At 54.5% G+C, this 27,348-nt stretch overlaps 1 protein-coding gene across 3 annotated transcripts in view; it reads right to left on the minus strand.

The window, feature by feature from the left end:
* Positions 1 to 27,144, minus strand: part of VWA5B1 (von Willebrand factor A domain containing 5B1) — a 30,093-nt gene extending 2,949 nt beyond the window's left edge. The window contains exons 1-23 of one of the 3 annotated variants that reach the window (XM_042015836.1): positions 26,980 to 27,144; positions 26,422 to 26,655; positions 24,477 to 26,272; positions 24,118 to 24,264; positions 23,901 to 23,959; positions 18,870 to 19,040; positions 18,451 to 18,612; positions 17,871 to 18,093; positions 17,551 to 17,693; positions 17,182 to 17,313; positions 16,794 to 16,918; positions 13,681 to 13,857; positions 10,735 to 10,845; positions 10,079 to 10,281; positions 8,200 to 8,314; positions 6,479 to 6,664; positions 6,052 to 6,247; positions 4,910 to 5,097; positions 2,660 to 2,879; positions 2,161 to 2,478; positions 1,407 to 1,544; positions 711 to 839; positions 167 to 241 (exon numbers count right to left, since the gene is read on the minus strand). In XM_042015836.1, coding sequence (XP_041871770.1) covers positions 167 to 241; positions 711 to 839; positions 1,407 to 1,544; positions 2,161 to 2,478; positions 2,660 to 2,879; positions 4,910 to 5,097; positions 6,052 to 6,247; positions 6,479 to 6,664; positions 8,200 to 8,314; positions 10,079 to 10,281; positions 10,735 to 10,845; positions 13,681 to 13,857; positions 16,794 to 16,918; positions 17,182 to 17,313; positions 17,551 to 17,693; positions 17,871 to 18,093; positions 18,451 to 18,612; positions 18,870 to 19,040; positions 23,901 to 23,959; positions 24,118 to 24,264; positions 24,477 to 24,688 — 3,430 coding nt within the window. In that variant the 5' untranslated portion in view covers positions 24,689 to 26,272; positions 26,422 to 26,655; positions 26,980 to 27,144. The other 2 variants (XM_042015838.1, XM_042015837.1) reach the window with 2 other exon arrangements.
* Between the last annotated feature and the right edge of the window lie 204 nt (positions 27,145 to 27,348).

The raw sequence follows: 27,348 nt of genomic DNA on the forward strand, positions 1-27,348 counted from the left end.
CAACAGCCACATAGGCTCCATCCTTTGCACCTCAGAATGAGTCAGGCCCTGTGCTCACAAGCCTAATTTTAGGTCATAATTTTTTTTTTAATTCCCCAAAACTCAGCAGAAGCCCAAACCACGGACTCGATGCAGCTGCACCGAGAGCCAGCAGCTCTTTCCCTACCTTCGGGGACACGGCAGCGCTCCCAGGCAGAGGAGGACGGGGTGCTGGAGGGTGAGGGGCTGCTCTCCTCAGCATCTGCAACCGAGGAACCACATCAGCAACAGCACCCAGCCAAAACCAGCACCTTCCCTCCCATGGCACGATCGGGTTAATGAGCCTCTTCGGGGCTCTTTTAATTCAGCTGCAGCTCTGACAGTGCCAGACAAGGTCCGATCCAACTTGTCTTCATTAGCAGAGGATTTGGTGACAAGCGAGTGTCTCACATCCCCCCTGCCTCTAATTACACCCGTTTCATCCTTCGTGTTATCCGCAGCACGGCTGCCAATTAACTTCCCAGCATTGTCAGCAGCATGAGCTGTGATTTCAGGGTTTCGGGGGAAACTGGAGCTTTCTCGCCATTTAAGGAGATGAGCCCCAGCCTGACATGTGTCTGGTGAGCACCGTATGCAAAGGGGAAGGCAGAATTTTAAAAGACCACAGAAGACGTCCCAAACCATTGAGATCTCTAACACCAGGAAGGAGATAAAACCCCGAGGAATCTTACTCATGCTGTAAAATCCGTGGTCTCCATTCTGGCCACACGCTGACTGAGGACGTCCAGGGGAACAGCCACGATGCCTTCTGTTTCCTGAGCTCTTCTGTTTCCTCTGGTTGCCTTGCTTGGATGTTGCCCCTTGGCACGAGAGAAGGGAATGGCCAGTGTTAGAGAGGGACTGGCACATGCACGATGGCAACGAAACCACAGAATGAGCTTGGTCAGGAACTGGAGTGACAGGACAAGGGGAATGGCTTCAAACTGGAAGAGGGTAGGTTTCCATGGGATATTGAAAAGAAATTCTTTGATTTGAGGGGGGTGAAGCCCTGGCACAGGGTGCCCAGAGAAGCTGTGGCTGCTCCATCCCTGGAAGTGTTCAAGGCCAGGTTGGACGGGGCTTGGGGCAACCTGGGATAGTGGAAGGTGTCCCTGCCCATGGCAGGGGGTGGAATGGGATGAGCTTTAAGCTTCCAACCCAAAACATTATGTGATTCTATGGTCATCTCTGGGCATCCAGACCTCAGAGGAGACCTTTTCCCTGGCCACAGGAAGAGGTTCTTGCCACCAACTGCTTGGCCATGGCCTTGGGTATAGGTCTGGTGCCAAACTGGGCTGTGGCTTCATAGGGTTTGCTCTGAGAGAGGTTTCCCAGTGACACCTTCCCTGCCAGGACAAGGTTCCACCCCTGTGCCAGCGCCACGTTACCTGTGTGGGTGTACTGCACCAGGGTGGGCAGGTAGGAGTTGGTGCTCAGGTCCACGGGCACGAATGCCGTGTACTTGCTGATGACGTTACAGGCCTTGCTGGTGTGGACAGCGCTGAGCTGGAACCGTCGCCCGGACCCTGCCACGGGAGGGACAGCAGGGTCAGAGTCTGTGGGCCCCTGGGCTCCCCCACCCCTTGCACCCAGCTCCCAGCCCCACCTCCGTGCTTGGGGATCCATGCCCAGCAGGGGCTGTATCCCTGTATCCCTCTAAACTCTGCTACTCCTGATCTTATTTTACAAGCCCAGATGCACTTCATGGGGGAGAGGGCTGACACGGCTCAGGGACACATGTGGCCCAGGGCAGTGATGTGGCTGCTGCTGGAGTTTGATGCCACCTCCCAGCTCCAGGTGACCAATTCCTTAAAAATAACCGTGTTACCTGGTTCATGAAGCAGAGGAGCCAGGGAATCATGGAACATACTGAGTCAGAAGGGACCCTCAAGGACCATCAAGTCCACCTCCTGCTCCTGAGGAGTGGGAAGGAGCATGAGCTCAGGAACGCTCATGTGCAGCAAGGCTGCAGAAGCAGAAGAGCACAAGGCAGCTGAAGGGGGCTGTTATTTGGGAGCTGTGTGAGACATTCCCTAATATTTCACCACCAGCAGCTCTTGTTTTCACCCCAGAGGCTGCTGAGATTGCTGGAAAGCCTTTGCGAGGCTGGGCAGGGTCTGCCTGCAGCCAGCTGTGCATTACCATGCTCGATTTCACACTCCCTCTCGGCGAGCTGCTCCAAGTCCTGGATGAGCGACTTGGCTGCCAGGTGGTGGAAGGTCTCACTCCACAGGTCTGTGTCTCCATCCTCCTGGCTCCCCCGCTCCCGGAACAGAGGGCAGATGTCAAAGGTGACTTCCCACTGCACGGGCTCGTTGTTCCTCAGCCCCTTCACCACCGCCTTGCAGAGGGTCCTGGGGGAGTGCAGGGAGCCGCAGGCAGTGCTGATATCCAGGTCCTGGGGCTCCCAGTCAGAGGAGGTCTCTGTCTCAAAGGTGAGGGATGGATGCTGGGCAGACTCTGCAGAGAGGGGAGAGGCAGATCATTAATCACCTCCCCGGGAACCGAATTCCCCACTGCCACCACAAAACCATAATTAATCTTTCCCAGTTTTCACACGGTGGCACGGAGCGCGACGCAATGCCACCAAACCCCAGCACGGACAGGTAAGGCTGGCCACGCCTCCCCCTCTCCCAGTTACCCAGATCCCCGGGGCTCCGGCTGTCCGACGAGGAGCGCAGGCTCGGGATGGCATCGGCTGCTTCCAAGCCCCTTGCCGGGGCTTCCTGCAGCCCGTCCAGCGGTGCCGGGGAGTTGGCGTCATGGCAGGAGGACACGCAGCTGCGCTGGAGCAGGGCTGGGCGCCGGGCGCCTGCACCACGGATCCTGGTGGCAGAGCCATGCCGGGGGGCCGCGAGGGGCTGTGAGCAGAGCAGATGCTTGGGCTGGATCCGGCTGCAGCCAATGGCACGGACCTGCTCTGTGCCCTCTGATCCTGTTCTACTCTCTGCACAGACCTGCTGTGTGCCCTCTGATCCCGTCTGCTCCCCGCCCGACCCCCGCATGGGATGCAATCACACAGGCCCTTCCCTCTGCCCATCCCCAGCTGGGATCCGTGCCCAGACAAAGCCCTCCGCCAGACCTCAGGATGTCCCCAAGGGACCCTGGCCCCAGGGGCTCCTTCCCCAGACATGCAGAAGGTGAAATATGAGTTTCATCCCTCCAGACATTTTAATGACTTCACTTGGGAACCAAAGAAAAGAAGAGAGACAGAAAGATCAAGGACCAGTTGCTTAGTAACGAAAGGAGAGAGGCGCAGGGGATGGGAGAAAGGAATTTTTATCTTTTTTCTTCTTCTTTTTTTTTTATGAGACTGTTTCTCCACTTTCAGGAGACATGAATCCCCCACTTCAGCACCTCTAGTGCCACACAGATGCTCCCCTCTGCAAGGTCTGGGTTTCATCCCTGTCCCCAGGGCTGTGGGAAGATCCATCTAAAACAGACAGATTCTGTATTCCTAGCACAACATCAGCAAAGAACAGAGGTGGTAGAAAGTGGTAGATGGAAGGATACTTGCTCTGGATGACAGACACGGATATGACCTCCACCACCACCTAATTTCTGTTGTTCTGAGACCAGCAAAACTGGGAGCCAGGTGGCTCCAGGAGCGATTTACCAAGCTAATATTGACATATCCTGCCAGACCCTTTCCATTCCAAACCCGCTTCTTCTCCTGCCCGAGCTCTCCTGCTAGCCAGAGGAAGCCAGTTGGGAATGGAGCTGGGGGTTTAAGCTGCCCGTGGCTGGCGCTGACCTTTCCTTCCCAGCACAGCAAGTGTGGAGATGAGCTGAGGGCTTGGCTTCACATCCCTGAAAATGTCAAGCCCTGGCAGCAGGACTGGGAGCTGGGAGAGCTGCTGGGAGCCCTGGCAGCAGGAGGGATAGCAAAACCAGGCTGCATTTAATTAAGAGCAGGATGCATGCTGTTAACCATTTACTGCCCTCCAGGAGGGAGTCAGTTCCACCCCTGCCTGCATGCCGAGGGCAGGAGGATGCTCTGGGGACCTTCCCAATACAGGGAATGTTGCCAGGACCCCTAAAACCTGCTTGTTCTTGGTCATTGATGCTGTTCACCATCCCCAGTGCTGTAGCCTGAGGGTAGAGGTCTCATCCCTCCCTGTGGAGCCCTGGCCCTGCTTCCCCTTTACCCCCTCATCTCCCCTCCCACCCCTCACCCAGTGATCTCTAACCCACAGCAGAGGGGAAATGAAAGTCCCCAACATCCCGCTCCAAGTTTCCATGGGAACATAAGTGCTGCTGGTCCTCCCAGCCCTGCAGATGCTGATTGCAGAGCAGAGCATCCCAGCGATGCCAAGGATGGCAGAGAACTATCCCTATCCTTCCCACGGATCAGTAGAAAAACCTGCCCCAATTCCACCTGCTGCAGGCAGGGGACATAACCCTGTTCAGCAGGTGTATCATCACACAGGTTCACGTCTCGTCCCAGGGCTGCATGAGGCTGTGGATCCAGCTTGGAATATGCTTTGGCACTGAATTCCTTTTCCCTGCCAGGCACAAAAGTGCCACAGTCATGGGGAGAGTTTGAATCCTAAATTGTAGGGAGATAAGAAGGACCAGAGGAGCAGCAAGGGTGAAGCACAGGCCACTGAGGGGAAGAGGAGCAGGGAAAAGCAGGCACCCATGGGGAGGGACTGCTATGGGTATCGTGATGGCACTCTGCTCCCTGCTTGGCTCATTTCCCCAGTGTTTGTGATGTGCTGCAGAGCTACATCTGTTATCTGTATCTATTATCTATATCTATTATCTATATCAATATTTTAGGACTAGTGTGAGTCAGGCCCTTTCCCTCAGGCTCTTATCCACCTGATATTTTCCTGCTTCTCCTTGCTGGCTTCCATCTGCAGGCAAAACCCCTCGGGGGATCACCTACCTGGAAATCCACCTGCCAGGGCTCGGGGCTGACCTGCTGCAGGTCCTGCAGGTGGGTTTTCCGGAGGGGGTTTTTCACCAGGGCTGTGCCAGGATCGCTGGCTGTGGGCACCTTCCTGCGAGGCTCGTGGTCAGAGATTTGGGTGGTGCTGTATGCCCGTCTCCTGGACAGAGCCTTCACGTCCATTCCTGAACGGTGGGAGAGAGAATCGGCTCCACTCCGGAGCAGGATCAGCCAGCACCACCCCCCTCGGCTCATGGTGGGAGGCAGGGAGCCCTCCCCAGGGTCCTGCCAAAGCTCAGGGGGCCACACTCAGCCCTGCAAAGTTTTAAACAAAGCAACGAAACCACAAAAGGAAATAGGAACACTCAAAATTCCTGGGGATATCAAGAGAGCAGGTTGGGAAGGTTTTGTCTGAGGAGTTTTCAGCCAAAAAAAGAGCCTAACTGCATTTCCCCAAACCTCCCTGGAGAAGACAAAGGATTTACTAATGAAATTTAATTAGTGCAGACACGCTCCTGTCAGAGCAAGACTAAAATTTGTCTTGGAAAGACATGATTTCTCATTGCTTTTGACAAGTTTGAGGGGATGCACAGCACAGCTCCGCTTGGAATAAAAGGGAAGAACATCCTGTGAGTAACAGAGGTTTCCCCAGCTCCGGGGTGCAACCAGCTGCTTTATGCCACATGCTGCTGACACAAACACCAGCCAAGCCATGGTGGAGAGGAGTGACTCCCTGGGGACTGGGCTTTGGATCCATTCCCCCCCTCTCAACTGGGAAGTTGCTTTGCAGGTACAGGGATGGTCTAGCAGAGCTACCCATTTGCTCACTCCATTCCTCCTACACAGCTTGGGAAGCTTGTAAATAATTATGTGGCCAAAGCTAAAGCAGTTTTGAAAATCTCCAGGGAACCCAGCTCACCAGGGCTTCCCTTGATTTCCTGACAGGTTTGGATAAAACATCCAAACCAAACAGACTTGCTCAAGCCTCAGGAGATCTGTCATCTCTCCTGCAAACTCCCCCAGCTCTTTGCAGCTGAAGACATGTATTTATCAGGCAAAAAAACTGGGGGAGCAGTGACAGGAGCTTGATTAGAGAGACAGGGGCATCACTCCCCCACATGTACAGAGGAAACTCTGACCCGTGTCCGTGTCCGACTCTCCCTCGGGATCTCTGCCCAAGCCCAGGTGGTCGGGGGAGCGCTCGGCGGGGCAGGAGCCCTCCGAGTCTCTGGTGTGGTTCCAGCCCTCCAAGCCTGCTCCCTCCTCCTGGGAGTGAAAAAAAACAGAGCTGCCCGACTCCTGGGAATGCATCATGCTGTACCGCCGCCTCTTGTCCTGGGGGGAAGCACAGAGAGGGAACAGGTCCCACCACCATGTCTGTCCACGGCTCCCAGCCGAGACAGGCTGCACCAGCACCCTTATCCACTATTTCCTCCCAAACTCTTGCCCATCATCTCCCTTAAGGACAGAGATGGATTGCAGGAGACATCTCCTGACCACGCACAGAGCAGAGACCCTCTGTACACCCCCAACACCCCCCCTCCCGGGACAGCCCCACGGACTCACGGATCTGGGGTTGGAGAGGTACAGGGAGGTGTCGCAGATGACACCGTAGCTGACCAGGCGGTCACCAGGGAACAGGCAGCTGGTGCTGACAGGAGACACCAGGACCTCAGTGCTCTCAGGAAAGACCCACTCCACAGACACATCACTCAGGACCGGCGCCATCGCCTTCTTCAGTGACCTGATCATCTGCAAAGGGCAGGGGGGAGAGGCTCAACACCAGCTGGACACGGGATGAGCCATGTGCACGTGCCATGTGCCGCAGGGAAGGGGAACATTCCCTCCAACAAACCCATCAGCTGATTCCTGCCCTCTCCTGACAGTCTGCTTCCTCTTAGTCTACTCTGATGCCCATCCCAGCACCCCCATCTCCTTGGCACACTTATACTTGGCAGAGCTGGGTTAATCCTATACGTCTTTTCCAACCTAAATGGCTCCATGATTCCATGATTTTTTCCCAAGAGCAGATAGTGATGGAGCACAGGCTGATCTCACACATGCTGCGAGCCCAGAGCAAGGTGGGAGCTTGTGGCCAGAAGGATCTTGCTCTGATGTGAGGCAGCATCCCCTGCTCCCCTCCAGCACCCAGGAAAAGCTGTCAGCCTTCACTGGTCTGAGACCCAGCCCCTGTCCCAAGCCTGGCACTCACACACTGATATTTTTGGAACAGCTCATTGCTGGCACAAGCCACTGCCAGAGATCAGCAATGCTCTGCCAGTTCCACATGTGGAGAAGACCGATATTCGTGAATACCGCATGGACAAACCTCCCAGGGAGCCATCTACATGAGCTTCCCTGTACGCCAAGGGAACTGAACACCGGATTTAGAGGCACAAGAGCTCAAATATTCCCTATTGTTCCCTGCTTTTTCACAGGCTCGGGAAGACACACCAGGCTGTGTTTTATAAGGCCATTAATTGACGCCTCAGACTGCTGAAGGCATCGAGCTGCACAGCCTGCAAAGCTCTTATTAATAGCTCTTATTAAAAACCTCTCTCTTCGCTGTCTTTGCTTTTAATTTACATCAGAAATGTTGATGCTGTTCTGTCTTAGAGAGGTTTTTGTGTGCTCCAGGTTCCTGCAGAGGGGGGAGTTGCCCATCTCCTCCTTGTGAGATCAAGAAGGTAGGAGCTGGCTTTTTGGAGATATTTAGGCGCTAAAGACCCAATTCTCTCTGGGTTTAGTCATGCAGCAGGTGACAGGCTGGGCTCCGTGCGTTCACCAGGGGACAGAGGCACCCCTACGCCGGATTTGAAGCACACGGTTTTACTCTTCATGGGGAGAGAGGGAACGGAGAGGCTTTAAAGTCGGCTTAATAAGCAAAGCCATCACAACGCATTCCTCCCGCTCCAACCTCGAGTCCTTCTCGCCTGAGCAATGCCAGGGCTGAGCCCGACTTCAAAACTAATTGGCTGCTTTGATGCCGGTCCCTCTGCCCTCGCCGTGTCTGAGGCAGAGCTGCCTTTGAAGGCAGAGCTGCTGCATCGCGGCTATCGCGGCCCCCCAGCCCCAGGCGGAGGGAAGCACACCCTCCCTCTCCATCCGACGGCCGGACATGGAGATGCTCCTTCATCCCCTCCGGCTCGCCCACCTGCTGCGAGGGGGAGTTGGGAAAGCAGGGCCAGGATGGGGAATGAACCCGCTGGGAGCCGTGGCCTCCCCCTCGCTGAACCAGAGCATCGTTAGAGCCCCACGGGGTGGCCCCTGGGGAATGGGGGCTGTACCTTGGGCTGGAGCCTCTCGCCCTCCGCCAGGAACTCGGAGATGCCCCTGGACACGGCAGCCAGACCCCGGACCAGCCTCCTGCAGGCGTTTGGCCCGATGCCGAAGCTGTAGCACCTGCAAAGGGACAGGGAGAATCAGGATCCAGAGGAAAAACCACCCCCCAGCCCCATGTAGTTCACACACTCCCTCAGGCAGAAACTCCCTCAGGCTTTATCCCACTGCTATGTCCAGAGGAATAAAGCAGCTGCTCTTTTAGGTGGCTGGCAGGAGAGCTGGGAACATCCCAGTGCCTAAAGGGGCTCCAGGAGAGCTGGAGAAGGACTTTGGACATAGTCATGGAGTGGCAAGACAGGGGGAATGACAGGGGCAGGGTTACATGGGATGTTGGGAAGAAATTCTTCCCTGTGAGGGTGGGCAGGCCCTGGCACAGGGTGCCCAGAGCAGCTGTAGCTGCCCCTGGATTTCTGGAAGTGTCCAAGGCCAGGCTGGACGGGGCTTGAAGCAGCCTGGGATGGTGGAAGGAGCCCCTGCCTGTCGCAGGGGGGTGGAATGGGATGGGCTTTAAGGTCCCTTCCAATCCAAAACATCCAGGGGCTCTATGAACCCCCAGCCCCCTCCTCTCAGCAGACCCCAAACCCCTTCCCCGAAGACCAGCCTTCAGCAGTGACACTCAGGGGTTCCCAGCAGGACCTCCAGCCTTCCCCTCCTCTGCAAACACAAACAACCTGCTTCGCTCTCAATTCATCTCTTTACCCTATTGGTTGTGGTCAATAGCACTAAATATCCAGTAATTATCTCTGCTTGCAACGAAAAAAACATTTTCTCAAGGAAGGAGGATCAAGCCAGTTGAGGCTGCTCCCCCGACTCCCAGCTCTGAGAATCAGGATTTGGTTGGGGTTGAAGGCTAGAAGCGGAGCTGGAGCCCAGGCAGGGAGGGCAGTGGTAGGTGGGGATGGATGCACCAGGAAGCCAGGAGGATGGGAATGGGTGGGATACGGCATTTGGGCAGGGCAGTGGATTGCTGAGAAAGCACCTTCAGCAGCAAACTGCATCTGCACAAGGGGCTTTTCTCTTGTGGGTTTTAATCCTCAGATGGCAGCAAATTCTAAGCCAGCCTCACACCCCTCTTAAATAAGGCTCTGATCTTCTTTTAAGATGGCCATGCCCAGGACTCTCCCTTCCAGGGTCACCCGAGACCATGCTCCAGCTCTGACTGCATTTAACCCTCCCCTACAGCTCCACAAGAGCAGGGGGTGGGATGGTGGGATGCCCTCTACACTGGGAAGCAATCAGAGCTCTGTGCAGTTACAGACCCACAGAGCAGCTTCCCTGGTAAGCCCCGAAATCTGACAGATGGAAGAGGAATACATTTTTCTCATGTTTTGTGCCCCTTAAAGAGGCAGCGGAGAAACCAGAACAGCCTGTGATCAGAGCTGGGGAGCCAGGCTGGGAGCTTGTGCACAAATTAGCTGCTTTTTACATTGCTCCCTTTCAGCATATTCAATTCTGCAGAGCCCCATCCTGGAAGCAGCTGGGGCCAGCCCCAGATGTGCTTTAAAAAAAATTTTAAAAAAAGCAAGGAAGATTGTTGGCGTGTCAATCTCTCCTAGCAGGAAGCATCAGCCGAGAGCTGTGAAGTTGTCAGCTCAATTATCCTGCTTTTGATTGTTTAAAAAGCATCTGAACTTCTGGGATCCGTTCCAAACCCTTTGAGGTTCTCCCATGGCTCATAGCAGCAATCTCTCCTGCCTCTGTCTCTGAAGTGGGGATGTCTGTGAGATGGAGCTGTGCTCAAGGAGAGGCACATCCCAGCCTGTGCCAGGTTTCTGGCCCCACAGGGGTGAGCCCGGCTGGGGCTCAGGGGTGAGCCTCCCGTACCTGGTGGAGCAGGAGTGGTCCCGCAGCAGCTCCAGAACCTTCCCGGGGTTGCTGATGGCCCCGGCTGTCAGCAGGAAGAGCAGCCGGGGGTGTCCCCTGTGGATGGGCTGGCGGATGACCCACTTCAGCGGGGATAAGAGGTTGATGCTGCCCATATCAGCCTGGATCCTCCTGATGCTCTGGCAGGCAATGGCCAGGCTCTCCTGCCCAAAGGAGCAGTGGAATCATCAGCACCAGCATCCTCCAAGCACCGAGGAGCACAACAGGAGAGGTTGAGGGAGTTGAGGTTGTTCATCCTGGAGAAGGGAAGGCTCTGGGGAGAACTTAAAGCCACTTGCAGTGCCTAAAGGGGCTCCCAGAGAGCTGGAGAAGGACTTTGGACAAGGGCCTGGAGTGACAGGACAAGGGGGAATAGCCTTAAGCTAAAAAAGGGCAGGTTTAGATTTGGTATTAAAAGGAAATTATTTACTATAAGGGTAGTGAGGCCCTGGCACAGGTTGCCCAGAGAAGCTGTGGCTGTCCCATCCCTATCCCAAGGCCTGGCTGGACCAGGCTTGGAGCACCTTGGGATAGCGGAAGGTGTCCCCGCCTGTGGCATGTAAGATCCCTCCCCACACAAACCAGTCTGTGATTCTATGGACTGTGGGCTCACCCACCTCACAGTAGGCCTGACTGGCAGGAAAGAGGGTCTTGAAGGTGGATCCAAACCCAATGACGTTGAAGAGACATGCTGGCATCAGGCTCTTGAGAATGACCAACAGGGCATCCTGAGGGGTGGAAAGCAAACAGACATCAGCACACTTGGACTCTCCCTGGCTGCCCCAACTTCACCAGTAAGAGCTCTGCCCAGAGCCATCCCACCTTCATCTGACAACAAACCAACTGCTTCTTTCCCATGCATATGACCCCGCTCTTTTCAAAGTCCCCTGATGTTATTTGGGACCCGAAGCAGTGAGGAGAATGGGGAGTCTTTGGGAAAAAAAAAAAAAGACAACAAAGAGCTGAACAAATTTTTCTGTTTGTTTTTGAGGGATTCAATTTGTGCTGGCAACACAGTGCTGCAGCACAGAGCTGGTGGGTGAGAAGCAGAGTGTGAAATTGAGAAGTGCGACACGCAATGCATCTCAATGCCTAAACTTGCAGAAAATAAACAAACAGCTTAAAGTTACACAAAAGGAAAAGCCTCCCCCATCCCCAATTCTCTTGTATTCATAGCTGGCTTCAATTAAAATAACTGGGAGACGACAGTTTTAAGCTATTTTCTTTACCAGAGGTGGTTATCTAACGTGCCTATTCCTGGGCTTTACATAAGGCAAGAGCAACTTGAATTGTTGCACAGCGATGTCGTGGACAAGTCCAGGACAGAGCTTGTGATCGCAGCAATCGGGCAAGAGCTGCCTAAGGAGCTCTTGAGCTTGTAGGAGCAATTATGTGGCAGGAGAGGAGGCCCATTTAAAGCAAAGTGTTTATGTAAAGCAAAATGTAAAGCAAAGTGTTCAGGAGCAGCTCAGCTCTATTTAAATGCTGATCAAGGCAGACTCCTGCCAGTCTGCCGAGGGCAGCAGAAACCCTCGAGCCAGCCCCTGGAGGAGCTGCCAAGGTCAAATGAGCAAGAACAGCCTCCTTGAGTTGTCCTACCAGTGGCAAAGACCGAGTGACCACAGAGAGACACAGTGAACCCCCTGCCTGGGACTAGCAGGGATGTAGTGCCAGGTCAATCCAGCTCCCAAAGCCTGTAAGACTCAGCAACAACACAGAGCTGGAGCACTGAAAATCAGTGGGATAATGTACAAGAACAGGGCTGCCCTTTAACATGCTCTGGAGTACTTGAATCCAAGCTGTTATCTCAAACCTACGAGGATATATTTATACCACTGCTCCCAGATGGCTCCTGGGATGCTGGCTCTTCCAGATCTCAATGCTGACATCCCATCTTGGAACTCATTACAAGGGAAAAAATACAAATTTCCAAATATTTCTCTTAAAGCACTTCCCAAAATGGGCAACTGATGCCTGCTTGCTGTTTCAGCAAGCAGAAAGATTTATTGCTTCTTATGCTAAATATTGATCTTGATCCTGTTGCACTCAATAGCTATATGGCAACTCAATAAGGAGGGACGCTTGCTTCCAGAAAAGTCAATTCCCAGTTATTAGCGTAGTTTTGCCAGTGAGCACCATCACAGCCTGGCTCTTCTCCCTGGCTGCATCAGGGTGGGAAAGAAACTGGCTGCAGGAAATTTAAATCCCTGAATTTTCCACTCCAGCTGCTTTGGATGGGTGCCCTCCTGCTCCACACGGGCCTTTCCATCCCATCCCTGAGGCATCCTGAGGCTGCACAGCTCTGAGCCCTGTCATGCCGTGCATCCAGCCAGCTGAGAATGATGCAGAAGGTTCCACCAAGCAAACCCCACCCAAACCCTCTCAGAATAGCCCCTGCTGCGAGGTCCCTGGTGTCTGCGAGTGACAAACAAGGATTGGGACACTCAAAAGAGGGACAGTGGGTTTCTCCCTTGAGGTATCTCCTCCAAAATCCCCTCTATCTCCCTCAAAATATTTTTTCTTGAAGGGGAACAGCCTTTTCCCTGTTTCTACAGCCCTCCTGTGATGGGGTTTCCATTTCAGGACCTCTCAGAGAAGAGCTCTGCTCCTTCAGGTCCCCATCCCCAGGGGACAATCCTGCCTCTACAGAGGCTGCAGACACTGTGGTGCCTAAACCCAGCCATGCTGTGAGTTGGAAAGTGAAAATCCACCCTGGAACAAGATTCCCAGGCTCCTAAAGGTGCTGGGGGAAAGGGGTACAACCCCAGAGATATCCTGTTCCCCTTGGGAACAGCCTCCCTATCCCAGGGGATGTGCTGCAGCCGTCCGCAGGCTCCCCAGCATCCCAATCCTTGCTGCTGAAGGTGTCTGTCCTTCGGCAGTTCCCATGGAAACTGGAGACAGATGGGAAAGGAGATGTGCTAGAAGATGGACAAGCTCAGGAGTGGGTCCGTGGGAACCTCACGAGGTTCAACAGACCAAGTGCAGGGTCCTGCACCGGGGCTGGCACTGGGTGAGAGCCACATCTGACAGGGGAACCTCAGACCCACAAAATATCCTGACAATGCTATTTTTTATCCAGAGGTGTCGGCACAACTCGCATAACCATCCAGCAGGCTGCTGGTGTTCATTTGTGTTTGGAAAAGAGATGTCTCGTGTTTAAATCATTTCTGTGGGTGCACAGAGGTGCCCATCAGCAAAACCTCTCCTAATGCTTGGTCAGCACGTTGCTCCCCTCGGAGCTCCCTGGAGGTTTCCCCCTAGGCAGCCATCACTCAAAGCCCTCCTGGAGACAGGGAGAACTGGAAAAGGGATGCAAAAAACATGCCAGCAAGAGAGGGAAAGAAAATAATTTTGCATTTTATGTGCTGATAGGAAGAAGGGGAAGAGAACAGGGGAGAGTCACCTTCATTGCAGGTACCGAACAAGCGCCACGGTTGAGATGACTGAAATACAGCCCATAATTACCCCCCATCCCCTGATAATGAACACTTCTGCTCTCAGCACCCCCAGCGCTCTCTCATTGCCTGTTGACAGGCAGGTGCTTCCCCTCCTGCAGGTACCTTGGCATGGTTGATGTTCACACCGCTCATGCTCTTGCTGCGGTCTACCAGGAAGATAAACTCTCCCTGGGCTTTCTGGAGGCCTGGCTGCACAGTCCTCAAGTCAGGGCAGAAGTTGAGCATGATGACGGGGTGGTGGGGGATGTCCTTGTTCAGCCGCTTCCTAATGATTTCCGTCTGAAAGAAAGCAGGAGAGAGCTCATTTTTCTACCCCACTTCAATTCGAGGGGAATCAAAGCAGGGGTAAAAATGCAAGTGCAGGGCCTTTTGTGGGCCAGAATCTGCTTGTTCTGGCCTCAGAGGTGACAACACCAGGGTGGGCCAGTGTCCAGGTGTTCTGTTGTGTCCATACCCACAGTATTCTCCACCCCTGGAAGTGTCCAAGGCCAGGTTGGACGGGGCTTGGAGCAGGCTAGGATAGTGAAAGGTGTCCCTACCCATGGCAGGGGGTGGGACAAGATAAGCTTTAAGGTCCTATCCTTCTGCGATTGTATGGAGCAACTGCACACTCAGATAAACGCCTGGAGAAGAAATCAAAAGACCTGGCTCAACCCAGCACCTTGCAAAACTGATTCTCCAAACATTTCATTAGATCCTTCCCAAAAACCTGGTTCATTAGCACAGCTTAGCATCCCACCGAGGCACACCAGAGGTTTTCTCCATGGTCACTCACTAATGAAGTGTGAGATGCAGCCCTTGATGTGCCGCATTCACCGCTCCAATTCATTCCTGCCACCTCTGATTTGCTGCTTTTTCTGCCCATTTCTTTTATCACATTTCTTTGTGGGGATTGAAAGGCTTTGGAAAGCTGAACCGGCTGCTCCGGCCATGGTTCGATAGGAACCTGCATGATCTGTCTCTGCACTGCACACAGCTCCACTGGCTCTCGATATTTTCTCTCCTTCTATTTCAAGTATTCAATACAAATGGGATAAAATTAAATGGGTAAAAACCTCCTGTGATACGTTTATAAAGTACTGTTATGTGTGTATCAAGCAGTAACAGGTTCACGGCCTCAGCTGCTTTGGAGGGAGCTCCAGGACCCCACATGAGCCCAGCTGTGGCCTTTCATCCCTGGGTCTGAGTGTGGAAACAACTCCACAACAGCAGCTCGATCCTCAGGGGCTTTGTTTGCCGCCTTCTCCTCTTTCTGGCTGCTTTTCTCATTGGTTTCACCGGGAGTAAACCAGACCCCAGATAACTGCGCTTGTTTTCTCCGGCCATGAGTCACATTCCTCAGTCTATGAGCTGATGACCAACCTTTGTTTTCTATAACTCACTAACTCCGTGTGGCTCAACACACACACACGAGCTCTGCTTTCAGATCCTGTGCCTGAGTGCCGCTTCTCTGACCCAGTGAAAAGACAAGTCCCACTCACAGGAACGAGCCAAGCTCCCACTCATCTTCTTGCCTTTCCCTTCCATGGGATGGGGTATAAATTAATCAGCTGCTGAGAAATCAAAGGGCTCTTTCCATTTCCATTTCCCTCCAGCCATATGATATTATTTTGTTCAACAACTTTTCCAGTTTATCGCATTCCAGACTAGAGTGTTCCTTATTGCCTCTGTCCAAGGACTGAATCGTGGCCCTGGACCTATCCACAGAACTCCCTGGAATGCTCTTGGGTATCCACGACATAAATTTCCTGTGGGATCAGGATAAGCCCAGATTTTGGGATTTCTCACTGACTCTGAAGAGAATTTTACAGGCAAATCTTTAGTAAACAGCCTCAGAGGTGCTGCTAGGGGTCAGCCAGAAAAGAAAACATCTCCTCACCTCCCTTCCGCTCCCCTTCACCCATTATCCAATTACCGTAAGCTAATCAGATTTTGTCGAGGAAAGTTGATTCCAGTGTGCATCCATCCCCACCAACCTGCAGCTGACAGGATCCAAGCCTTTTCCATAACAAACTGAGGGAAGATAATTGATTATCATTTACTGCTGAAATTTCTGGGCTAATTTAATTTAAGCCGAGAAGTGGCCAGTGTCCTGCTCTGAGCAGCAGCAATTGCAGCCCATCATCTACCCCAGATATTCCAGGCATTTTCTCTGCTCCCTGCAGTTGTTTCCCAGTCCTCCTGGGGCACAGGTGGCTTTCCTGCAGGGAAATGTCTCCAGAATGATCCCCCCCTTAGATAATTTGACATGCCAAAGAAGCAGAAATAATTAGGGAGCCATCCGAGGCGTAGCGTGGGAGTTTCATCTCATTCCACCTGCCACACGCTGAACACAATTAGAGGAGATGCCTGCGGAGTCCCAGCCCTGAGAGAGAGAGTGAGGGCAAAGGGAAGGAAGGAGAGGAGGCTTGACAAGTCTCTCATGACAGGAGAAATCTTAGCAGCATGAGGAGGCACCCCTGCAGCAGGTCCAGGATGTCTGCCAAGAGGAACCCAGGATCAGACGTGTGGAGAAGGAGTTTAGGGGGAAATGAGCACCCCTGGGCACACAGGAGAGCCCCAGCTGTGTAAAACAGGAGTTGACACCATCAGCCCCGGCCGTGGCCACACAAGCACAACCTGTCCCTTAGGGGAAGACGCCCACCCTGGAAATCCGGAGGGCTCTGAGCTGTCCGCTCCTCTCCGCTGATCCCAAACACACCAAAGTGCTGGGCTGTCACTCATTCCTTCAGAACTGCTGGAAGACGAGGCACAAATCCCAGCGCAGATATTTTTCTCTTTGCTGCTCAGCAGAACAAAGAGAAGTCTCTCCTACCTTGTCTTGAGTTCAGCTCATTATTCCAAGGAAAATCACTTCTTTCTCTCTGACAGCTACCCAGAAACAGTAAACATTTACTGAGCAATTAAAAGAATATTTTATTCTATGTCATTGCAATAATTATAATACCCTTAATGCTATCACAATTCACCTCTCTAATTATGCTATGCTAGACTAGCACTAATTATACACACAATAACCATCTCAGAGCTCCTTCCACTCTCAGTTTATCAGCAGCACTGCTGTATTTTCCCCTCTTCCTCCACACAAGCCCCTCTCCAAGGGAGGATGTTGAAGGTCTCATTGGGACAGTGATGCTGGAAACAAGGAATCATCTTCTAGCTCAGCTCCAGTCCATGGAAAGCCTCAGTTAACACCTGCAGCTTGTGTTTCTCACCTTTCTCTTGGCACTGGGGTCTTTCCTAGTGCCTTTAATGAAATCATTCTTCCCCTTCAGGTGTCGTTCGTACTCTGCAGGGGTCATGTCACCCTCTTCCATTAAGACGTGGGGCATGTGGGGCTCTGGAAATGCAGAGAATTGTGTGAAGAACAGCCGTGGTAACACTTTGGGTCTGGCAGAGATGCAGGCACTCTTGGCTGGGAAAACAGCAGTATCTGTGAGCTTGGGGAGCCCAGAAAACCCTGAGCACGGCCAGGATTACCTCCCAGGAAGCCTAACCTTGACAATATTTGCAAAACCAGTGCTAATCCAGCTGTCTCCAGAGCTACAGATGAGGATCCCAGGAAGGGGCAAGACCAGCAGAGGGGAAGCAGAGCCCACCTACCACTTGGATGGATCAGGATCTCCACGGGTCTGTCGAAGGAGTGTTTGCTGGCCAGCGTGATCACGATGCTCTTGGCGGAGCGAGCTGAGGGGTCGGCGTCTGCTCGGATCTCGTGTGTGGGGCTCTCAACTCCTGCCCGGGGAAACCGAGGTGCCAGCAGGGATTGAGGGTGGGGGAGACCAGGGAGAAGAGATGACAAGGTGGCAGAGGACAGGAGCCCACGTTAGCATCAGCCTGGTACTGGTAAATCCACCCCAGCACAGTTAAGTTGCCAACACAGATTTGCATTGAGGAGGAGGAGTGTGGACATTGCCACATGGGGAGGTGACAAATCAGCCTTGTGCAGCAGGACAGCCCCAGTGCTCCTACCTGCCAGCAAACATGGCCCCCGGATCTCCAGGTGGAAGCTGAACTCGTACTCAAAGGGGTTGGTGGCCTCACTGTCCAGCAGCTGAGCCAGGCAGAACCTGCTCCCTTGCTCCGGGCTCCCCGATCCGCAGAGGTGCTTGTCCCTGCCAGTGAGATAAATCCCAACAAACCCTGTGAACGTGTTCTATCCCCCCAGGAACTGCAGGGCTGCCGGAGGTAAAGCCTGCAGCCACTCTCCAGCCTCCTGCAGCTCCTGCTCAGCCAGCCCTGCATTCCCCAGGATCAGTCCCAGACTGAGCCCACCCCGTGGTTTTCCGTACGTTCGGAGCTGGTGGCTGGAAAGGCTGCTGGCATTCTCCAGGCTGGGCTGGGGGACCCTGGGGATGCACACAGCTGGCAGGTGGACCCTCACTGCCCCGCTGGGCAGTGTCTGCAGCTCAGAGGAGGTGCTGATGAAGATGGACACACTTTCCAGGGGAGGAATCATGCCCAGGTTTGCCACAAAAACAATCCTCTCCAGGTCCTCATCCATCATGATCCTTCCTGCACAGAGAGGACCACACCAGGTATTGCAACCATGGAAAATGCTCCTTTCCAGGCCTCCCACAACCCCCAGCCCCGGATCAAACACACAAAGCCACCCCTGCTGCACACATCAGCTTTCTTTGAACAGCCTCAGCTCCTGCATCACTCCTTTGGCTGCCCAGAAGCAGCAGTGCTTTCCAAGATGGGCATGACTGATATTTTTGGCAGGGACGTGAGCACCACAACCCCTCAGCTTCCCAAAAGAAGCCCCCTTGGTGCCACAGCAGACAGCAGCCAGCCACCCCCTGCCACCGCCCTACTCCCCTTCCTCTCCTTTTCTCCCCACATTCCCTAAGACACCCTTAATCCCCTCACCGCTTCCATCACCAGCTCTTCCAGGGGGGAGGCTGCAGCTGTCGAAGTAGGTGTCATCTATCTTGGCTTTGTCTTTGATCTGCACTGTCACCATGCGCCGGCACACGGCCGCCTTGAAGCCCACGACAGTCGTGCCCTCGTCCAAGGGGTACACAAAGAGACCTGCCAGCCAGGAGGGGTGTTAGCAACACCCACCACTTCCCCGGCCCCACCAGCCAGGTCCCTCTTGGCACTTCCCAAGTGGGAAAAAAAATCCCACTTGTGGGATTTTTCACACCTAAAAAGTTGGAGACTTGGACACAATACACTTGGTTGTGCTTCCCACCAGCATCTAAAGGTTTAAGGCATGCACAGAAACCCAGCACTGCCATATCCTGGCTCTAAAGTTCCCATTCCAAGCTTCACTCCTTGAAACTTGCCTTCCAAAGCCTGGGGGTCTGGGTTGTGGTAGGTGAGCAGGGCTGTCATCCCAAAGGCATAGCCGCTGACACAGGATGTCACCTCGGACGCGATGAGGGGCAGCCGGGAGAAGGTCACCCGGTTAATCAGCCCTGGCATCTTCCCGGGGGTCTCTGGGTGATGGTAGGGAGCTGGAGAGAGAAAGGTAAGAATGGATGTGGAGCCCTGAGTGCCCGAAATGTTTGCATGCCTCTGCCACCTCATTCTGAAGCCCTGAGGACAGAAAGGTGAGTGACCTGGGACACGCCGACACCTGGGCTTGATGACTGCAGTGATGGGGATGGGGATGGAGCAAGACCCCGGTGGGAAGACACAAGGAAAACCCCTGCCCCAAACCCCCATCGGCACAAGGGAGGAGGTTCAGATCAAACCTCCCTGGCTGGGGGCAGACAGCCCTGGAGGTCCACACTCCCCAGCTCCCACACTGCTGGAGTCTGGGCAGAACAGGTTAACATCTTTTTCCGTCCCTCTTTCTCCTCATTATTCTCCAAACCAACAACTTTCTCCAGGATAAGACTATGATCATCAGAGTTTTCCTTTATCCTGGGGAAGGAAGAGCAGGCAGGCAGAGCCAAGCATCCTCCTGCCCTCCCATGCCCTTGCCCATCCTCATCCTCGCTGATTTCGGGGAGGTGCCACTGCTCTGCTGTCCTGCATCTCCAGATCCTTCCTGCACGGGCTGACTCATCCCTTCCTGTGCTCAGCCGACACATTCAGATGCAAAGCGCCTTCTTCTGCCAATTACGTTCCAACTCTTTTCCCTAAGCAGGTTTTCCTCCGTTCCAGCTTCTCTCCCCCAAGCCTCAGGGTTTCAAAGGAGACCTTTCAGGTGGATTTTAGGGCCCCATCCCGCTCCCCCGGGGAACTGGGAGAAGTTGCTAGGCAGCAGTTCTCCCTGGCTGGCTCTGCAATGCTTTATGCAGTGATTTACGAGGCTCAGGAGGAGCCAGCAGCACTGAAATACATCCGTTTCTCATTCCCTACCAGTCCTGCGTTATTAAAACCCACCCTTATATGCAAATGCCACCGAAGACATCAAGGCCACGAGCTCAATGTGCTCGGGCAGGAAAACGGCGTTAGGAAAGGAAGAAGGGAGAGCCAGAGAGAGCAAGAAGGGCTGTCCAGGATGGGGGAGAGCAGCCACGGAAACTGAGCAAAGGAAACAGCAGCAAAGATGATGATGGAGGGCAGTAATCCCAAGGCACGCCCCTGAATCCCGGCCAAAAACCTCAGCCATTCCCGATTGAACCCACCTCTCCTTCCACCACAAATGCTGCTCACGCCAGGAGCTGCCCAGGGAGGTCGGGGATGCATCCATGGGGATGCAGCCCCACACAGTCAGGAGATAACTGGGAGCCCTGCCTGAGCCAGGGGAGGCCATCCCACACTGGGATGCTCCCAGCTGTGCCAACAGGGCTTGAGAAGTCAGGAGCTGGCAAGGGTTCACCTGCACAGGGAGAGATAATGAAGGTCCCCTCACTGCGAGATGTGGCTGAGGCCATCAAGGTATCGGGAAGTGATTAAATGCCAGGAGGGGGAGGAAGGAGAGGGAATTATTTTACCTTAGGGAAGAAATAATAATGGGAAGGAGCTCTCTACCAGCTTGGCACAACAGGAATTCATTATGGGACTGCCAGAGGGGTGGATATGGGCTCCAAGAGCGTGACTTCAGCTTGGAAGTGGGGACTTAGTGCAGAGCCATGGGTGAGATCCAAGCCCCTCACATCTCCTGCGCCCATGGGAGATTGGGGACATAACTCCCCTGGGAGCCACTCTGCCAGCAGGGCTTTCTGCATCGCCTGGGCCTGGACAAGCACCAAGGGACCCTTAGTGGGACACAGAGCCCCGTGCCATGTCCTGTTTGAGCCAGCCAGGAGAGTTGCACCTCTCCTGTAGCTCCAAGGTGGCTCAGAGGAGCCTGGCACCAGCCCTTACTGCTGTGCCAGCCAAAAAATCGACCCCACAAGGATTGGGAGGGCTCAGAGGGCTCTTCCCGGCAAAAACTCTTTGATAGGGGACGCTGCCAGCAGAGCCATGGGGCTGCTCCACACAGCTCGTGTCACCAACGCCATCAAGTGACTGGAGCATGGAAAGGGAGAGCAGCGGAGAGGCTGGAGTGAGGGAGAGCAGTAGGAAGGCTGGAATGTCTCTCCTGTGCCCCCCAGGAGCTCAGCACTGGTCCCTTGCCTGCTCCCCATCCTGCCTTTGCTGCTCTGGGATGTGCACTCAGTCTCCATTCAGGTCACAGGGCTGGACTCTGAGGATGGGACCTGGCAGGACCCTGCATCCCCAAAAAATTACCAAGCTGCACAGGATATCCCTACACCCACCCAGTCCTCAGCGTGTCCCCTCACTGCCACCAAAAGTGTCCTGCCTCCCGCACACAGCAGGCACGGGGCCATCCCATGGACCTGGTCAGGTGCCTCCCGACCTCACACTGCATCTGGCATCCCAGGAAAAAGGGAAACCACTGGTTACTACCTCCAGCCCTCAAAATACACCTGTAATCCCATCAACTAGGAAGCAGCTCAGCGCTGGTGACAGACACTGTCCCTTGGCCAGCCGCGCTCTGGACCTGGCACACCAGGCTGCTACTGGATCAATCTTTATTTTCCCCCTTCCTTTGTAAGTGCTCTTTCCTGACAATCCACTGCTCCTCCTGGCCACGGAGGGGAGGGAGACACGGAAGCGTGATCACCCCACTCCAGGCAATACCCTCGGCCAGTTCCTGTGCCCGACTGACGGGGAAGGCGCTGATGCTGCTGCGATGTCCGCGGACGGTCCCCGTGACGCGCAGAGAGCGCAGGGCTGCGAGCCGGAGCACAGGCTCCAGCCCCTCCACAGGGCTGCAGGCGCCTGTCCCAGCACTCCCGAGAGGCTGGGGCTGGATTTTAGGGGATGGGAAAAGGTGTTTATGTGCCTGAAAAAGGGAGGTGGTGCCTGGAGAGCTGCTCAGAGCTTCCTGGGTGTCCGTCTGTGTCTCTAGCACTGATGGGCCCTCAAAAATTCTGTCTGAGCACGCGGAGTAAAGACAGGGGCAGAATAATGCTCCTCTGAGGTCTATTTTGGTGCACTGAACAGGAAAACAGAGCAAAACTGTGAGCACACAGCCTGGCTTCCGGCAGGACCCGACTCCCAGGAGCGGGCTGGGGTCCCAGCTGTACCACACCACAGGATCTGTGGCATCCGCAGCCGACAACAGGACAGGGAGAGCCAGACCAGGAGCTGGGATAAAACCCGACCCAGCCCCACCCGGCCCTGCTGCCTGAAGGGCAGATACCAGGGGCAGCCCGGCTGTTTCAGCTCGCCAGGACAGGAAGGCAGCCGCGTGAAGCCCAGCCCTGGTGCCACACCTTGTGTCAGACGCATTTTTGGGCTGCTGAATCGCTGCCCCGCCCTGCTGTAACCCCTGACCGGCCACAAACGGGTTCCCTTGGAGATCTCGCCTCGAGGTCCGAGCTAGACCTGGGGCACATCCCCACTGCTCAGAGGACGCCAGGTTTTCTGCAGCTGGGTAAAATATTCCTTCCACGTCGTCTGTCTCAATCAACACTGACATCCAGTGGCTCGCCGGGATGACGACAGCCGGAGCGCCCTGTGGAGATGTACAGGTGGACAGACCTGGCCAAGGATGCCTGTTGCTCCACAGCCTTCCATCAGCATTCCTGGGCAATCACCACGGGGAAGCAAACTCCCCCCTGCTTGCAAATCCAAGACAGGAGAAGCCTTGCGCTTCCCAAACTTCCAGGGCTCTCAAGTAGAGTCACACTTGGGAATTCTCCCTGGTTTTCAGGGGCAGCAGGGCTCAGGGAGCAGATGTGGGCATGCTGCTGAGGGACCCCTGACTTCACCTACCTGACCCACATCACTGCAGGTCATGACTAAGATGTGCAGGACCCCTCCAGCTGCTTTCTCCCAAAGCACGAGGCTCAAACCTGGCCAGGAAACTGGGATCAACCCCCAGAATATCTCTAGGAAGCAACAGGAGGAAATGGGGTTTGAAAGAGCACACATAGCACTGTCCTACCTGGAAGAGCCATGGATCCACCATGGCAGACCTGTGGGATACTCTCAGGAAAAGCTACAGGAACTGTTCTCCCATCTCCAGCCTCCCCTTGCCTCAAACTGCAAGCGGAGTATCCCACTTGATGGAAAACCAGGAAAACAGCCACTGCAGGCCCCCCAAAGGGTGACAACATGGCCCCCCACTGCCACAGCAGTGACAAGGGCTGCTGGCTTCAAGGGCACGCTGAGGCCTCAGACAGGGAGACTGGGAAAAGACTGGGAAGCAGCTGCTCCTGCCAGAGCCCAGGGGAAGCAACTAGGTCCCCCTCCCCAAGGTGACACAGTGCCAGGCTGGGACGTGACAGCCCTGGCAGACAGATTTTGGGGACTGTCAGCCACCCCCCTGGCAGCTCTTGGACCACCAGGCTGGCCCCAGAGTTGGGTCTCAAGGACCTGGATTCATGTCCCAAGTCCCTTCCTAGAGCTGTTAATCACACGTTTCTGACACAGGGGTTAGTTAACCCCCACCTCACCAGGCTCACAGCCCGGGGAAGATCCCTGGGCTGAGCCAGAGAGGGGGTGTTGGCCAGACACCCCTCAGCTGGGCTAAACCTGCAGCCTGCTTCCTGCTTGGGATGCATCTGGATCCAAGGAGACACACAGGGTCCCCAGGAGTAGCACAGCCCTCCTCCATCCACCCCTTTCCTGCCCTGCCCCAGCCACTATGGTGGATTCCAGCCAGGTCTCAATGTTTTGACCCTTACCGGGGGGATCAGCCCCCCTCAACCTGCCAAGGTCACTCCTCCTTCCCCGAACAGTGTGTCCACACACGGGTTATCCCCCCTGGCTGCCCAGGACAGCAACAGCCCATCACCCCCAGCATCATCCCCATATCCATCCCTGTCCTCTGCCTGCACAGAGACAGACACAGGCACTACGAATGTCTGTACAATTTTTGGGGAGGGATGGGATGTTCCAGGACTCACCATCCAGCTGGGAAAAGGCAAGGCTGGGAAGCAGCAGCTTGCTGAGTGTGGGCTTGTGCCTGCAGAAATATTATGACAGGGATCTCTTCAGTGAGCGGCTTTGTGCTGGGATCGTGCACAGCCTTGGAAAGTGACACACACACACACCCCTCACACCCACCCCTGCAGAGCTAAAAAGGTGCAGGAGCAACTGGAGAGTAGCCACTGCTTTTCTTACCTTTCCTGGGAGAGAGGAGGAAGAGAAGGAAGAAGGGGATGGGGGGGTTGGAGCAACTTCACCCACTCTTCCAGCCCCTCTGCGGCTGGGCTGGGGGGCAGGAGGAATCCCGAAGGCGACAGGCACAGCTGCGGAGCGCTTTTGTCTCTGGAAGACAGGGAGAGAGGGAAATGAGGAGAGAGGGAAAGGGAGGGAGAGAGGGAGAGGAGCAAGCGCCGGGGCTTGGGGTGGGGGAGCGCTGCACCACCAGCCACCTCAGCAACCGGTGGCATCACCCCTCCGGACCCTCCCCAGCGGGCAGCGGGGCGGGGGAACCCGGGGGATCCGGGGGGTCCCTGCGGGGGGAGGAAGGGTCTTACCGAACCGGCTGCAGCAACATGTGCCCCGGCGGGGAGGCTCTGCCCGGAGCCGGGAGGGTGTCTGGCTCCCCTGGGAGGGGGGGCTCCTGGATCCCCAGGGTGGGTCTCTCGCCCCCCACCGCTGTCTCAAAGTGTCCGGAGCTGTCTGGGTGACCATCACCATCATCATCATCACTCAGTGGAGCCATTTGTTTTGCCAAGGAGGTAACCATGACGATCCCCCCGAACACTCTGGCGGTTCCTCCTCCCCTCGCTCCCCTCCTGCGCCCGGGGGCTGCAGGGGAGGGAAAGGGCGAGGGGCGAAGCCCACCCGGGCGGAGGAGATGCCCCCGAGCTGGGCAGGCTGGTGGAAAAAACAGGCTGTGAACTCCCCTTACCCATCCCCACGACTTGTCTCCCCGGGATTTTCCGCAGCAGCTGCCGGGAGGGGAAGAACCCACCGCATTCACCTCTTGTCATCCCCTTCCTCTTTTAAAAGAGGGAAAGCACCCTAAAGCCTCCCAAAATCAGGATGCGTCACCCCTCACTGGCCTCCTCTGCACCCCTAGGCTGGATCTCTCTTCCACCCTTGCTGTTGTCCCCATTCCCATCTCAGCTCAACCACTCTCCCCTCCCCAGGAACACCCAAAGCCCCTCAACCACAGCCCCCATCCATGGAGGTCTAGAAGGACCCTCCCCACGGGAGCAATGATGTCACTGAGGGATGTCCTTGGTGGGATACAGTCCCTGCCCATAGCAACTTAAACCCAGAAAAACAACTTGTAGAAAGGGGAAGCTGAGGCAGCTGGAGCAGCACAGACTTGGACATTATCCCAAAGCAGAGCTGGACAGGGAGCCAGGGTCAGAGCATATAGAGGGTAAAGCTTCTCCTTCTCCCCCTGCTCTCCAAGGACACATCCACGCCGTAGGATTGGGATCACTAGACATGTGGCATCCCCAATGACCCATCTTGTTCCCCAAGAACAATGTGCTTTAGAGGAGATGGCAAGAAACTCCACAAAAAAATGCCTGTTCAAGAATTTTTTCCTAAGCCCAGCCCCCAGGGCTGACTTCAGCCCTGAACCTCCAGAATTTATGGTTCTTGCTAGACAAATAAGTCAGCCGCCGAGAAACCCATGTCCTGTGTTCCCAGTGCCTGTAAATGTTTGTTTACCACTTGTGGCTTCTAGGAAGAAAATAACATATGTCAGGAGAAATCCTGGGACTCAAACCAACAAATGTGGTAGCAGCGGGGTATTTGTTTAGAAGATAAAGCAGCATCTGACACGGTGGATGAGGCAAGTGTGAGACCTCAGGAGGACACACACGGAGTTGTTTTGGGGGAATTAATATTTAGTGCTGATGGTGAAGCTGCATCACCACGGGCATCAATGAGGTGTTCAAAAGTGCTGCCCAAAACAGCTCACAGGGGCCTTCAGCTGGTGTTTGTTCCTCCTCATCTTCTCCAGGTTGGCTTTGCCCATGACACCCCACCATCCACAAGGGCCAGCCCCTCCCAGGGAGCAGCAGTGGGGAAGTGGATGGGTATAAATGAGGCAAAACTGAGGAGGGGACAAGCTAAAAATAGCATTTGAGGTCACCTAAGTGCCATCACTAAGCTTGTGGCTTTACCCCCCTGGGGCCAGGCAACAGCAGCACCTCTAACGACCAGAGAGGAGTATTTCCAGTTCTGGTTCACGCCTGGGTGGATTCTGGGACTGGCCAAGCACAGGACAGGCTTTCCAGGCTCATTTTCCGGCTCACTTGAGTGTGCAAGTGCGGTGCTCTTGTGCTGGGAGATTCAGATAGGCTCAAAACTGAAAAAAAGAACAGGAAGAAAACCAATACTGAACCAAATCTCCTGCTGGATGGACAGCAACGGGCACTGCCCATGATCTCCATGCGTGCTCTGTATGTAAATGCCATTTTCCTCAGCCTGGAATGCTCTGAAGAAACAAATAATCACCCTTCTGGGAGATCGTGATGACACAGGGCTGGGCAGGGACTGCCTCCTCCTCTTCCTCCTCCTCTTTCTTCTCCTCCTTTTCTTCTTCCTCTTCTTCCTCCTGGCAGCAGGTTTGTGTGTGAGCAAGGAAGACTCTGGCCTGGGTGGTGTGTAAGGACCGCAGATAATTCCAATGAAATTCCATCATCCAACCTCCACCATTGTGAGATCTCGTTCCAACACAGCCAAAGTCCGCTGGTGAGGTGAATTAAGCATTTATTTAAATTTGTCTGAATACTTATCTCATGTTTAAATGAATAAATATGTAATTATATGACAGCAGAGTCTCCAGCGAAATCAAGGACCCTGCACAGAACCCACAGGAAACCCACAGGAGGCCATCCCTGCTCCAGAGACTGAGGAGGAAAGTCCTTCCTCATGGACAGAACAGAGAAACACCCACCACAGTCACACCTCACTGACAGGCTTCACAGCCCTGAAAATCCCAAGGAATTATTGCAGCCAAGGTCAAGGAGCAGAAAGGAGGAATTGGAAGGATCTGCCCCCAGCCAGTGTTACCTGACCACGGTTGTCTTCTGCTCAGTGCCTCTGGTTTCCCCTCTCTAAAATGGGACTAATCCCAATTAAATATGTTTACAGGAGGTGTGTCTGCAAGAAAACACTAATTTGGGAAGCACGAGCCTGTCAGCCTCTGGGACTTCCCACATTCATCTTTATTTTTACCCTAATTAACTAATTAATGTCTCAGACTTGCCTTTGGCTGCCTGCTCTGTTCCCATTGAAAATCTCCTCACATTCAGCTCCCGTGTTCAGCGTCCTCCTGTTGCCATGGAAAAAAAAGCCATGATGTCACTTCCATAAATAAAGCTGCCAGACCCAAAGTTCAGGTGTGGGGCTGGGGAGGGATCCTGACGGATTGGGGGACAC

This window comes from Corvus kubaryi, unplaced genomic scaffold (assembly GCF_017639235.1).
Source record: "Corvus kubaryi isolate FWS band 111438036 unplaced genomic scaffold, C.kubaryi_AGA036_p1.0 split3-37344, whole genome shotgun sequence".
In the NCBI taxonomy this organism is placed as follows: Eukaryota; Metazoa; Chordata; class Aves; order Passeriformes; family Corvidae; genus Corvus; species Corvus kubaryi.